The following is a 15,601-nucleotide window of genomic DNA, read 5'->3' as shown; positions in this document are numbered from 1 at the left end:
CCAAGTCTCCTCTTTTAAATTCAACCCCACCACTTTCACCCAGCAGGTCAGAGTGTGGCCTGCCTGCCCCCACCTTGTGTGAACGTGCAGCTGACAGCAACTGGGAGGATATTGGTGCACGGTGGAAGCAGCGGGTGGCAGTGGGGGGGGGGGGGGGGTGGGCACCAGGGCCCACATGCTTTGTGGTGTCACTAAGGTTGGTGTCACTAGGGTTGGTGTCACATGGTGCGGTAAAACATGGTGTCACCCCTTTTCCACCAAGTAACTATAGTGCCCCCTCAGTACAGACCTGCCTCCCTCAGTGTGGAGCTCCCCTCTCCACTAAGTATTGATCCCTTTCCTCAGTCCAGACCCCCTCTCCACTAAGTACAGACCCCCATCCCTCAGTCCAGATCCCCCCTCCACTAAGTACTGACCCCCACCCTCCATAAAGATCCCCCTCCCTCAGTGTACACACTCCTCTCCACTTGTGCTTGTAAGGATGTGTGTGGGGGGGCAGAATTGTGCTGGGGTGCTTTGGGAGGTGAGAGGGCTTATTCTCTTGTGGGGGCTTGGATTTCAAATCCAACCTCCACTTCTAGCATAGATCCTTTCTTCTCCCAAAGTGCGCCCCAGCACATATCCTGGGGGGGTCTTAACCCCCCCCCCAGTTTAATGCAGGTGTCCCTCCTCAGGTAATAGTTCTGGTGGCCCTACCACCTCCACACGCAGCCGGGCTCAGCTCCCATGCATCACCAGGCTCTGATACACCGTGCTGTACATTATATTCAGACCAGTCTCTACCCTGCTGACACCGTTCTGTACATTATATACACTGCTCTATAAATAATGTACAATAGGGTGTCAGCAGAGTACAGACTGGTCATATACTATGTAAACCATATTGTACATTATATACAAACCAGTGTATATAATGTTCAGAAAGGTGTCAAGGTACAGACTGCTCTGTATATAATGTACAAGATGGCTTATAGGGTGTAAGACCAGTCTGTACCCTGCTGACACTGTAGTTCTGTAAATACACTAACTGTTTCCAGGACTTGCCACCCTCAGTTTTCTTCTAGAATCCAGGGACACTTCCACAGCTGCCTATATCATTTTATCCACAGTCCTTCACCTGTGCATGCTTCAGCGCCAGAGCCCTTTGGAGACCCGCCTGCTCTCTCACATTGGATGGCAAAGGCAGCCACTCTCCTATTGGCGCTCATTAGTCCAGAAGGGTGGAGTCACTATTCCCTTCCTCGATGCTTAATGTAGCAGACGTTCACTGTCAGTTCTTCCCACTGGGCTGCAAACAGAGAGGGATTTACACATATCACCACTGCCCAAGCTCACTGTGATGAGAAATAGAGCCACCGAGCCTGCTCCTCTGGGCAGGCGCTGACAGTACAAGTGCTGCCTGATTGGGGGATTCCTGCCCACCCCCTTATCCTGCAAGCAGTGGTGGCGGTGCCCCTGTTGACAGGTGTCACCCCCCCCCCCCCACAGTGGTAGGTGTAGTAGTAGTGTAGGTAGGTGTAGTAGTAGGTGGCACAAGCTTCAAGTTATGCAGAGGAGTGCATAATTTGGCAAGATTCACTATTGCAGATCATGAAGGTGAAATTTCAGTCTGCTCAGGGCTGAACAAGAGACCAGGGACATCTCAGAAGAAGTGTCTTTCAAAACTGAAGTCAGCCCCTAGGAGAATGCCTTAAATGAAGTCCTCTAAGCATTGTAGTATTTTTGTTAGGGAGGGCAATTAGAACTTATATGTTGGGCAAGGTAAACAAAGTATAGGTTGGCCAAGGTGAACATATGTTCTTTTAGTGTTCTTTCACACTGAACGTAAATGGAAGGGAGGCTTGTATGCTAATCATAACACCTTGTGCTTATACTCTGTTTATACATGCAATGAAGGAATTGTTTCCTATTTCTAGGTTCATTATTGTCCTTTGCATTCAGGGAGACAAAAGTCGCATGAGCCATTAGGGATGCAGGGAATGGTGTAGTGTAAAGCAAAGTGGCGGCTCAATAAGCGCAAAGGGACTGCGGTTCGAACAGTAGGTATAGGGAAGGAGGACAAGGATTTTGGACAAAAGAATTAAAAAGAAAAAAAGAACAGAATTGTTTTTTTTTACCTGCATATTGTCAAGCTTAGTCCAGATTGCCTGGATGTACTTGTGTCGTGAAGCAACAATCTTTTGTAATGCAGCAGTAATTTTAAGCAGAGTGGTCATGGTCTGTTCGACCTTGACCTCTGAGGTTTCTGTTGAATGAGAGTCAGTCCTCTCTGGAGGTGATGTATATAGCAGATGAGGGCAGGAAACAAGAGTCTTCCCATCCTAACTCCATCTTGAAATGCGAGACGTGGCCTGCTTGGGGCCTCAATGGAAAAAGTTTATTTTTCCCTTTTAGAATTGTTGGATCCTGTCCACTTTGCCTGTTGTGCTCCATTACTGATAAAAAAAAAAAGAAAAGATCACAATTTGTGCGTCAGCAGTGCCAGAGTGCTCATGTCTGTCTGTCAGCTAGCCAAACCCTTGTTATTTATTTTTTCCTTGTTCAATCTTTTTATTGAGTTTTATACAGGAAAAGACAAATAATGTCTAGAAAATGAAATGAAAATAAATCACAAGCATGGGATATGATACACAACAATATAATCAGAACTTCTTAGCCCTTGTACACACGGTCGGACATTCCGACAACCAAATCTATCGGATTTTGTCTGACAGATTTTGTCCGACGAATTTTGTCCGAAACTGTTGCATACACACAGTCAGACAAAGTTGTCAGAAAATCCGATCGTACTTAACGTGATGACGTTATTTCGTTAGGATGGGACTACGTTCAGGCTAGTAGCCAATCGCTTTGGTCTAGGAATTTGATCTGAGCATGCATGGCACTTTGTCCGATCGGAATTCTCTACACATGATCGGACAAAGTCTGATCGGATCATGTTGTTGGAAAATTTTATAGCCCAGCTGGAAAACTTGGTCTGTCGGATACTCCGACGGAAACAGTCCGATGGAGCCCACACACTATCGGATTATCCGACAACACAGTCCTATCGGACATTGTCCATTGGAATATCTGACCGTGTGTACAAGGGCTAAGATATAATCACATTTGCGCAAATATAGATATAATATTTGACAACTAATATACAAAGAAGAAGGAATGTTAATGTAACTTTAAATAAACATCTCTGAATTCCCAACCACACGTTCACCCCAATTGGGTTCAAGCTGTGAACGCGTGTGGGTATTTTAGGACATAAGATAAAATGTATCGAGACTAAAAGTATATTAATTAAAGTAAAGAGGAAAAAGAAAGTTATGTAGCAGCCTATATGATTCTCATTTATCCTATATTTGATAACATAAGGAATCTATAATAAATGAGAAATCAGCCAAGTATGAGTGACAGAGATTCTAAGATATATATGTGAGTAAAAGGAGTGAATCAATAACTATTATATGAAAAAGTAAGTAAAAAGAAAAGAAGAAAGAAAAGAAGAAGAGTAGAAGAAGAAGATAAGAAGAGAGAGAAAGAGCAAGTGAAAGAAAAGAAGATAAGAAAAGTTTCTCCTGGTATTGGTCTAGCCCCCGCCCCAGAAGCACCTAGAAGTAAAAAAGATAATAGTAAAAGGATGTAAGGAGTATCAATTAGGCATCAACAATGATAGATCAAAGTTTGTAGATAGAAGGTGCTTAACCCATGGTTGCCAGATTTTATTGTATTTTTTCATATTATTATTCTCAATAGACAACATTTTATTAAAGATAAGAGCCCTATTCATTCGATGTTTAGTTTCGGGCACAACCAACGTCTGGGATTTCCATGCCTAAGCTATGGTTTGTTTAGCTGCAGTTGTGAGATGTACTAGTAATTGAAATTGAGTCTAGGAGGTTTAAGATTTAGAAGTGCTATGGCCGGGTCTGGAGATATTGGAGTTTCCAAGGCTTTAGAAGCCATATCAAACAATTTTATCCAGAAGGTTTGAACAATTGGGCATTGCCACCAAATGTGAAAGTGGGTACCTGGTGATGAGCATCCTCGAAAACACGTTGTTGGGTAAGAGGGGATAAATTTAACTATTCTGGCTGGCACCAAATACCTTTTATAGCATTAACGAGCTAGGACTTTAAAATTGGTTTCTATTGCGTAGCAATTTGGAGAGGAGTTTTTTGTGGCTAACCATATACTGTTCCATTCGTCTTTACTAAATGTTCTATTCAAATCAAGTGACCATTTCATAGTGTAGGAAGGTAGAGTGTCAATAGGAATAGAGTTAAGAGTTGGTGGGGACTAAATCGTGAAAAGGAACCAAATTTTGTGAAGACCAGGCTATAAATGATTTTGGAAATTTCCAGGCAGGATAGAAAGCAGGGTTCTTAATGAAGGAGAGGAGGGTATTATGTGCAGATTAAAGTTTAAGAGAACTTCTGAATTTGTCCCATATAAGAAGGGAATGCTTGGTTATGGGGTTGGAGATATGAGTTCTATCTTTGGGGGCTAACCATAACACGTTAGACACGGAAATGGGGTCAATGTCAATAGATTCAATAGCAACCCATAATGGAGATTCAAGCTCGTATGATATTTAGGTAATTGCGATAGTTGAGCTGCATAATAGTATGAAGAGAAGTTAGGTAATCCTAATCCACCACTAAGTTTATCCAAAAAGAGTGTTGATTTAGTATCACCCCAAATAAAGGACATGACTCTGCGTTGTAAAAGTCTTTGAAAGTAGGACGGTAATGAAATAGGAAGTACCCTAAATAGGTATACAAATTTTGGTAAGATAGACATTTTTATGGCATTAATCCTCCCTAGCCAAGATAAGGGGAGAGAGGACCATTGTTTCATTAAGCCTGTAGTATATTTTAATAATGGTAGATAATTTGTTGTAAACAGATTTGAAAATGAGGATGTGAGTTGTATTCCTAGGTATGGAAAGAATTGTGTTATCCAATTAAATGGTGACGTTTGGGCTTGCTGTAGTTCATCTTGTGACAGGGAAACATTAAGTGCATTCGATTTATGAGGGTTAATGTGGAGTCATGAGATATGGGCAAATTTATCTAAAATGTCTAGAAGATTAGGAGCAGAGATATGAGGATGGGTTAAGAAGATAAGTATATCGTTTGTGAAGAGACAAATTTTATGCTGATGTCCACCTAATTCCACCTAATTCCACTCCTTTGATATTGGGATTATTTCTAATTAAATCAGCCAAGGGTTCGATAAGTAGGGCAAAAAGTAAAGGGGATAAGGGACAACCCTGTCTGGTCCCTCTTCTAATTTCTATCATGTTTGATTTGTAACCCATATATTTAATGTATACCCTTGGATTGCTGTATAAGGAAGAAACCCATGATAAAAAATTATTACCGAAACTGCATATATGACCAGGTTACCAAATCAAATGCGTTCTTTATGTCTAAAGATAGAAGGCAGGTCAGAATATGCCTTGTTTTAGCTGCATGTGTTAATAAAAGCGCTCTTCTAATATTGTCTCTCGTCTGACGCATGGGCATGAAGCCTGTTTGGTCACGGTGTATGAGTTTACCAATGATGGAGTTTAGTCTATTTGCTAGAATTTTCTCTTATATTTTAATATCCAGATTTAATAGGGATATAGGGCGGTAGTTAGACCAAGAGGTGGTATCCGATTTAGGTTTAGGAAGCATAGATATAATGGAGGTTAATGATTCAAGTCTAAAGGAGTGTCCATCTAGTAAAGAATTAAAGGCCCTAGTCAATATAGGTGTTAAGATAGGCATAAATTGTTTAAAATATGATGCCAAAAACCCATCAGGACCCGGTCTTTTATGAGGTTTCAATGATTTAATAGCATTTTGGACTTCTAATGGAGTGATGGGGTTTTCGAGAAAGGTAATATTTTTCGTGTTCTAGTGTGGGAAGTTTAATATCAGAGAATAGGGTATCTGCTTTAAACTTATCAAACTGTAAAGCAGGGGAATAGAGTTTAGATAATTTTGAATGAAACATTTCCAATATTTTCTTTGGATTGCTAGTATATGCATCTCGGGATGTTTTAAGTCTAATGGACGAGTATGGGTGGTGCATTTCCTTTAGGCTACGTGCCATAGGAGTGTCTGGCTTATTTGCTTTAAGATATTGGATATGTTGTCTTTTGCGTAAAAGTTTATCTGCTGAATCGGTCAAAAGGAGGTCAAGATCCAATCAAGCTCTCTCTAGTTTAGTATTGTTGCTGGCATTTGAGGTAGATTGAAAGTCCGCATGGCATTTATTAAAGTTAGCTTCCAATTTTGCAAACTTAAGTTTACTTTCCCTCATTTGGGCAGTCTCTTGCTGTATCAACTTACCCCGAATTACAGCCTTATGGGCTTCCCACAATGTAAGGGCTGAAATGTCTTCCATATCATTGAAAGAGAGATATTCTTTCAGAGCTGTTTCAATTTCTAAGCAATGTGATGGGTGATAGCATAGTATCATTATACACCAAGTCACATCATGCGACCTGGGGATAGGAGAGGCTAGAGTGGTCATAACTGCATAATGGTCTGTCCATGTGTAAGGAATGATATTGGAAGATATAATCTCAGGTAGCATGCTTAATGGGGCAAGAATGTGGTTTATTCTAGTAAAAGACTTGTGTGGATGAGAATAGTGTGTACAATTCTTACTAGTCGGATGAATTTCCCACCATGTGTCTGCTAGATCATGTGCCGTAAGCAGATATTGAAAAGTTTGTTTTTGGATATTTGAATTAGCAACTGATGGGGTTTTATCCAGGAAAAATAGTGGTATTGGAATCTCCGCACGGGGACGGAGATCGGCGCCAAATTCGAAAAGTGAAACACACAGTATACATACAGTATAATGTAATCTTACATTGCTGTATGTAATTATTTCACATCCCCTTTGTCCCTAGTGGTCTGTCCAGTGTCCTGCATGCAGTTTTATATTATAAAAACTGTTCTTTATGCCTGGAAACTGGAGATTGTCCATAGCAACCAAAACTGTCCCTTTACATCAAAAATGATTTTAGACCAGCTAGAAAACAGCGATAATAAATTAGAATCACTCGCAGAATTGAGTGACAGCGATTTGTGGGGAGATCCGTCATCAAATATTGAAAAGTAATGACAGCGACAATTCTGCAACTGAGCAAATTTCAGTGTTTTTGTTTTGATTACATTGTTGAATAATTTTTATTATTGTTATATTATTATTTGGTACAATTATTTATAATTATTTATTATATTATAATTTATGATTTCATTTTTCAAACTTTATCATACCCGGGATGTCTGCTAGACTCTGGTTTGGGCAGATTTAAGTGAGTTATTGCTAAGAATTACAGGACTACAATATAAAACACCAAATTTTCATGCAAAATAATGGTACCACTTTCAGTACCTAAAATCCGAAATAATCGTACCGCCAGGGAGGTTAATCAAGCAAAAGTTGCTAGTTGATAGCACAGTGAAACAGACTGTCCACGGTGATAAAATCAGTACATAGAGTCCTCATTAGATGGTGATAGATTTTCAAAGCGACCTCTTTTATGTTGATTCTGCGATGTGATGGTTGAGGGCCCTGAGCCTGAGGTACTTTGTTGTGAGGAAGATTTAGGAGTCGAGCGACTATGGAATCTATCTTTGGTTGCACCTTTGTCTAAGAGTCCCATGTCTATCAGAGTCGATCGTAATTCCTCTGAAGAGCGACAGACATGTTTGATTGTTTGGTGTGTAAAGTGGGGAGAAAATGGGATCCCCACTGATATACAATTTGGTGTTGGAGAACTTGCAATAATGGTTTGAGTGCACGTCTTTTAGCTACTGTAATTGGCGAGAGGTCTGTAAAAAGCTGATAGCCAAGGTTCTGTGTACTCTATTCATCTCTAATCTTTTGACCGGGATGTCAGGCTATAATTCTTGAAAAAGTGTAGTCATTGCAGTTTGCAAATCAAGAATATTCTCGGGAATTCCTCTAATTCTTATGTTAGAACGACGGTCCCTGTTTTCTTGATCTTCTAAACGGGATTGTAAATGAAGTCTTTCCTCTTTAAGATTTTCAATCTCATCAATATATTGCTGTGTGTGATTTTCTATTTCATCCACCCTCACCTCTAGTTCATCTGTTCTTTGTCCCAATTCCCATATTTCTTTGGTAAGCTTATCTGTTATGAGATCTGATGTTTGTTTTAATGCCTTCTTTAGCATTTTTTCAAATTGTATAAACATGGTGGATTGAGAAATATGTTGTGAGTTTCCAGCATCAGAATCTGACTCTCCACCAGAGTTCTGTGTATACAGACTGTGACAGGGATTTAGATGTGCGCTCTGAGGCAGGCTGTGAGGTGAGCTGTGAGGTAACTGATAGCGCCTTATTACCTGGCGGCAGAGGTGGTACCTCTTTAGAATTGCCCATTTTTGATTAAAATTTTTGTCCTCTCAGGACCATTTTTGTTTACCAATGGGTTCCAGGTGTTAGGCGGCAGTGTTTGGAGCCGTTCGTAGCGACACTGTAGCTGATAATCCTCCGGTGTGTCTATCACGGGAGCAGAGCTCTAAGAAAGCTTGACTGCTTTCTCAGGCATCCGCGCATGCGCCCCGTTATTTATTTTTCCATACTTTGTTCTCAGTGCTTCTGGCTTTTTCTTTCTATCTTAAAGTGGTTGTAAGTGGACACTTTATTCTTCCAGGTGTTGGCCTGCAGCACCCCCCCCCCCCCCCTTTCCAGCACACAGCAGATGACTCCTACCCTCAGCTTTATCTGTCTTTCTAAGCCTGTGAAAGGGGGGGGGGTGTTACTTCCCTCCAATCAGCTATCAGATTTCATGGAGCCTTGTGCTCTAGCTCCTAGGAGTGTATTATGTCAGATCCCTGCTTTCTGCTGATGAGAGAATCTATTTTTTTTTTCTGGAAGACTATAGAGCACATGTGTCACACACAAGACCCCAGGGCCAAATGCGATAGGCCAGGCCATTTTATGTGACCCTTGCTCCTCTGCTGCAGCACCCCCTTTGTCTCCTCCGTCACTTTGACTCAGTAGTCAGCAGCAGAGAGAAGGACAGAAATCTTCCTACAGATCCTGCCCTTCTCCATGCAGCCGTGGAGAAGCTCATCTCTGTCTCTGTTTTATCATTAAGTGTTTTTATCTATAGGCATTTTATTCTATTGGCAGGTGCTTATACCTTTTTTGGGGTATCTAGATACCACTTACCATGCATATCAGGTGTCCTGACATTTCACTATCTATATTATTTATCCAGATCAAAAAGTCAGCATTTCCAGTTGCTATTTTTATATCCTGACAAATTTCTTTAAATTAAAACACACTATTTAAAAAGAGATTAATGACTTCCTCAGGAGCAGCCACTGTCATTTTTTTTTTTATGTTTTTTTTTTTGAGAAAGTGACAGTTTTACTCTATGGGGGCCTTTTTTTACATTTTAAAATCTGAAGTCGGTAAGATCATACACAAAAATGTATGGATGAATTCTGATTACTAGTAAAATGATGTTTGACCATATTTATTCTAAGTAAGTCAATTATATTTATTCTATGAGGGGAACACTATTTTGGTGGCACACGATACTGAGTGGGGTGTGAACACTTCCCTATCACTGGTGTTATTTCATTACATCATAGGTCGGACTTGATGGACTTGTGTCTTTTTTCAACCTCACCTACTATATATAAAATGACATCCCTTTTGTTGAATATGAGGAATTCTGTGCCTATTTGTAGAGCTATTTCATGTTTTTTTGTTTTGATTCTATACAGCACTTTATTTTTAAGAATTTGCCTTGAGATATTTTATTGCATTTTCATATACCACTTTGATTATTTGTGCTTAATATTGAACTGTATTGATGTTTATTACATATGATATTTAATATTTTTGAGTGGAGCATTATACTGTATGTTAGTGTTGGAGGTACATTTAAAACGCATGTGTTTTTTTGTTTTATTTTTTGTTTGTTTTTCTTTTATTATTTCACATTGTTACTATGTAAAATGTCTATTTTTCCAGTATCAGTATCCTGTCTTTATACTATTATATAGAAATAATTTTTTTCTGTGCATTTTCTTACAGATGCTACCCTTATTGTCACTCCCCCAAAAACTCAGCGTGTGAGGAAGGGTGGGAAGGCTACGTTTGAGTGCATTCCTTTATTTGACCCCAAAATGGAGAAGAACCTTATTGAATGGAGAAAAGATAACACAAAGATAATAGAAGATGATGACGGTGACAAGTATGAAGAATATTGATGAAAGACATGTTACAGGATAGGGCGCACAAAATGACTTGATCATTAAAACTAGATATAGGGGCTGATTTACTAAACCTGAAGAGTGCAAAATTGGTTGCAGCTGTGCATGGTAGCCAATCAGCTTCTAACTTCATCTTGTTCAATTAAGCTTTGACGGAAAAAATTGAATTTGATTGGTATCTATGCAGAGCTGCACCAAATTTTGCACTCTCTTGTTTTTTAGTAAATCAACCCCATAGTGTTATTAAACTATTATTGCAGCAACTGTGAAAGCACTACTTTCACCTTTGTCTCAGCCTAAACTAAACCAGCCATTTATGCTTACCCCTCACCCACTACCCTCTCCTCTCAGTTTGTTTTCTTTTTCTTTTATGATGCCCATCAAATTATCATGTTATTTGGACATGTATGCTGATTTGTATGGACTTTTTTTTCACACAAGCCTAATTAGTGTTAGACTACATAAGGCTGGATTCACACCTATGCATTTTTGGTGCTTTTTGCATTTTGCAGATTTGCACTACAGTCCATTTAAAATGGTTTCCTATGGAACACGTTCTGTAGTGCAAATCTGCAAAATGCAAAAAGCATTAAAAATGCATAGGTGTGAATCCAGCCTAAAACCGATCTCTCCACAGCAATGCTATTGGTAGGTGGGTGGAGCTGTGAAGTGTAGAGACCTGATCACCAGAGTCCCTGTCAAATGTAGGAAATGAGTGGGTAATACTTGCATCTACCCAACATGAATTATTTGTGGAGAACCCGAAAGCTGCCTATGTAGCTCTCTTGCCAAGGAGATAAAATGTTTCCCTTTTCTTGAGCAGAAGTTCATTTTATCCACTTATTGGTTAGTATTGACAGGGCCAACTTCCTGCTACAAGACCACGTCTGCACAAAAGCGCTCCTTCTTTTGAAAGCAATGTAAATGTGTGATTTGGTGCTGAGCTATACTGGAAATTATTAAGGCTACCTTTTTATGATGTTCTTTTTCAATTTCACTTTCAGTACGTTTTATTGAAGTTTCATAGGATACATAGCATAACCCGTACAAATATAAAAAAGTAATGCACGTAGAAAATTACAGCATGCATCCATAAGTCATTAGAGACGATAAAGGTGATTAAAAGTGAAGAGCAATAAGTATGGCAAGTTACTTTACATATTGATTGTACAGTAATGATTCACATTACCGTATATACTCGAGTATAGGCCGACCCGAATATAAGCCGAGGCCCCCAATTTACCCCCAAAAAAACTGGCAAACTTATTGACTCGTGTATAAGCCGAGGGTGAGACATGCCTGTCCATCCCTGTGTGTGTGTCCGTCCATCCCTGTGTGTCCGTCCATCCCTGTGTGTCCGTCCATCCATCCCTGTGTGTGTGTGTGTCCATCCATCCATCCATCCCTGTGTGTGTGTGTCTCCATCCATCCATCCATCCATCCCTGTGTGTGTGTGTCTCCATCCATCCATCCATCCATCCCTGTGTGTGTGTGTCTCCATCCATCCATCCATCCATCCCTGTGTGTGTGTGTCTCCATCCATCCATCCATCCATCCCTGTGTGTGTCTCCATCCATGTGTGTGTGTGTGTGTGTGTGTGTGTGTGTGTGTGTGTGTGTCCAGCCTACCTTTGTCCCGAGCCTCCGTCCCGTGCCTTGCCTCCTTGCCTCCGTCCCGTGCCGTGCCTTGCCTCCTTGCATCCGTCCCGTGTCGTGCCTTGCCTTGCCCCCGTCCCGTCCCGTCCCGTGCCGTGCCGTGCCTTGCCTTGCCTCCGTCCCGTGCCCTCTTCGTCGGCGGCCATTGTAAAATTCAAAAGCTGCGCCGCCGCCTTCGCCTGTGATAGGCGGAACACTGAATTTCCCAGCAGCCTGTGTTCCGCCTATCACAGACGTCGTATCATCCTCGTCCGTAGTACGAGGATGATACGATGTCCGTGATAGGCGGAACACAGGCTGCTGGGAAATTCAGTGTTCCGCCTATCACAGGCGAAGGCGGAGCCGGAGGCGCGGCTTTTGAATAGAATGGCCGCTGTCTGTCTGCTCGACACGCTGATCGAGCGGGCAGACAGCGATGACTCGAGTATAAGCCGAGGGGGGCACTTTCAGCCTCAAAAAAGAGGCTGAAAATCTCGGCTTATACTCGAGTATATACGGTATATCAAAAACACACCTGCTCTGTACTTTTTGTAGAGTAGAGCATATTTTTTCAAGTGCCTTTGCCAAACCCCCTTTTTTAACCCTTCTACTGTGAACAGCTAAAAGACTTGTTGTATAGCTGAAATGCAAATAGATACAGCAGCAATACAAATGTGTAGACTGTTATACCCATCAAAGCATTTGTTTATCTGATCATTTTATCTTGTGACCATACACTGGACTAGCAGGATTTGGATGAGTGTGTGCTCTTCCCCCCCCCCGATCAACAGAAAACTGTTGAACGGACATGTTGGAAATTTTTTCATCTATCAGTGGCTGCAGCTGTGTGCTGCTGTCAGAATACAATGAGCAGATTTCTCCATCCAACTTATTTGCTGAAAAAAACGAGAAAAAAAAAACCTAACTGTGTGTGGCAAGCTTTACAAACAGCAAAGCTAGGACAGGAACCTAACTTTTCTCCTGTGCATTTAGTATTACAGTTTTGTGAATGTACAAACTTCAGGCTGCTGAGTGGTCAATGAAGGAGCAGACAAATTGATGGCATTAGTGGCATTAGTCATGGGTGTTCTTTGTTAGCATGTTCACAGAGTTAGGCTGACTACATGTGGGAAATTATAGTATATGAAGGATGAAAGTTCTGCATTGAATTGTGAAGTCCATATCAAGTTTATTCTGCAAAAAATAAAGCCTAATGTGTGAAGTAGCAAAAGAGCCTTTAAAGAGGAAGTAAACCCTGATGGGTTTACTTCCTCTTTGATTCCCTGAAAAGGTAAAGCATAATGGACTACTATGCATCGCATAGTAGTCCATTATGTGTCACTTACTTGACACAGGAGCCAGCGAAGTCACCGCTGTCCCGAGTGTCCATCTTCTTGGTGGGTCTCCGTGGGTCTCGCTGCTCCGGCGCTGTGATTCGCCGGAGCAGCGATGACGTCACTCCCGTGCATGCGCGCGGGAGCCGACACTCGCAGCATATCGCCGCGATCTGCGGCTTACCCAATGCGCCCAATGGCTGTCTTCAGGTAAATATCTCCTAAACCGTATAGGTTTAGGAGATATTTCTTGGACCTACAGGTAAGCCTTAATCTAGGCTTACCTGTAGGTCATAGTGGTTTGTAAGGGTTTACAACAACTTTAATGACCCGGAGAGAGGCTAAAATAGCTGACGCTCTATCTCTTCAGGGTCTTCTAATTATAAAATGTCTGCTGTACAAATGTGACAGACATTTGTAGTATTGTATCTAATATGGTTATTTCTTATGATCGTCAGTGCCGCCCAGTGGCCATAATGGGGTATTTTCCTAAATTAAGTGTTTCAGAAAATACAGATATAATAATAATAATAGATATTCATTATGGCCATGAGGTAAAGTTTCCTTAAGACATAATCATATTAGACAAAATGTGTAATTCTTTAATTGTGGTTGTGTGAATGTTTATCAAATTCGTACAGTAAACTTTCTAAAAATACATCCCTAAGTGTTGGAGCTGCTATGTCACAGGAAGTAAATATAAAGATATATTCAGGTACTTTTTATCTTTAATTTGCTGCTTGCAAAATCTTAAATGTGTTTTACAATACAGGACAAAGCCATGGGTAACTTTTAAATTATATGTAAATCTAATCACTTAAATCTCAATAACTTATAATGACATTTCAACACTGATGTTTATTGTTTGTAAATCTGCATCTTTCTATAGAAAAATAACTGGTAATACAGCTATGAAGACACTTTTTGTCATGGATAACGGTGTTTTGTCTCCCATTTATTCTCCTATTCAGATGGATTTGCAGGAAATCCTGCAGTCTAATGTCCAAATCTGCCCTGGTAAATTTATTTACCATACTTTATTAATTAATTTAACTTATTATTTATGCATTGCATAGCATTCAAACCATGGCCAGCAGGCTAAGGTGGCAGAAAAGGGTGGCTTTCGGATATGCAAGCCCCCTCACTATAAAAGGTGGAGGTGTAAGGCCATAGTGTCTGTATACTAAAAGCTGCTGTAGGGAGAGGGATGATGAGAAACGATACTTTGTTTTCAGTAGGCTGCTGCATCTTTGAAAGAAAAACGGGTTTAAAGTGGTTTCAAAGGCAGAAGGTTTACCTTCTTTGTGCAGCTCCCAAACCACAACCCCACCCCATATACTTACCTGAGCTCCATCTCAATCCAGTGATGTGCATGAGAGCAGTGGCACTCCTGGGTCTCGCTCTCCTCAATGGCTCACAGCAGTGGCAGCCATTGGCTCCTGCTGCTGCCAATCATAGCCAGTGAACCAATGAGTAAAGAGCATGGGACGGGACAAAGCCACGTTCTGTGTGTGAATGGACAATGTTCATTACAGGAGCACAGCTCGGGAGCGACTATGCTCTAGTGCCTCATAGTGTCCCCATAACATAGGCTTGCTATTGGGAATTTGACAGGGGGGAGCGGCCAAGACAGCCGGTCAGGGACCCAAAAAAGAAGGTGACTAGAGCTACTGTATGCAAAACCGTTGCACTGATCAGGTAATCCTTTACTACCTTTACTGTAGAATCACTTTAAGAACAGCATGCTAAACAACCTCAAATTATTTCACTTACATTCACCAACCCCACTATGCCCATATCAAAAATAAAAATTTAAGCATACTCTGGTTAGCCCTATTTTTTCATGATTGAAATGGGTTTATTTACTAAAGGCAAATGTGACTGTGCACTTTGCAAAGAGCAGTTGCTCCAGAGCTTAGTAAATGAGCAGAAGCTCTGCTGACCTCCATCATCCAATCATGTACAAACAAAAATGCTATTTTCTTTTCCCTTGCACATTATTGGGTATTCTTTGCAAAGTGAGGCTTTACCTCATTTACTTAGCTCTGTAGCAACTTCACGGCCTATTTGCTTTTAGTAAATCAATGCCATACTGTCTTGCTACTGACCAATTTTAAACTGCTGTATACTCTATGGTTTCTTAAAGTATATGTAAAGGTTTTTTTTTTTTTTAAACAAACATGTCATACTTACCTCCTCTGTGCAGTTGGTTTTGCACAGAGTGGCCCCGATCCTCCTCTTCTCTGGTCTCCCAGCGGCGCTCTTGGCTCCTCCACTTCTTGGGTGCCCCGTTGGAGAGCCACTCTCCCTTGGAGGACTCGTGCTGGTGTGCTCCCATGTCCTGCTGCGTCCATTGACACAAACAGCAAGACTTGCC

At 41.0% G+C, this 15,601-nt stretch overlaps 1 protein-coding gene across 6 annotated transcripts in view; it reads left to right on the top strand.

Moving 5' to 3' along the window:
- The window catches only part of L1CAM (L1 cell adhesion molecule), a 671,411-nt gene that overhangs the window by 380,397 nt on the left and 275,413 nt on the right, over window positions 1-15,601 (top strand). For all 6 annotated transcript variants that reach the window (XM_077478852.1, XM_077478851.1, XM_077478850.1 and 3 more), the window contains one exon: window positions 10,078-10,237. In XM_077478852.1, coding sequence (XP_077334978.1) covers window positions 10,078-10,237 — 160 coding nt within the window. The remainder of the gene's footprint in view (window positions 1-10,077; window positions 10,238-15,601) is intronic.

This window comes from Lithobates pipiens, unplaced genomic scaffold (genome assembly GCF_037356315.1).
Source record: "Lithobates pipiens isolate NorthernLeopardFrog02 unplaced genomic scaffold, aLitPip1_a1.2 Scaffold_1, whole genome shotgun sequence".
NCBI lineage: Eukaryota > Metazoa > Chordata > Amphibia > Anura > Ranidae > Lithobates > Lithobates pipiens.
This window is presented reverse-complemented; position numbering and strand designations above follow the sequence as displayed.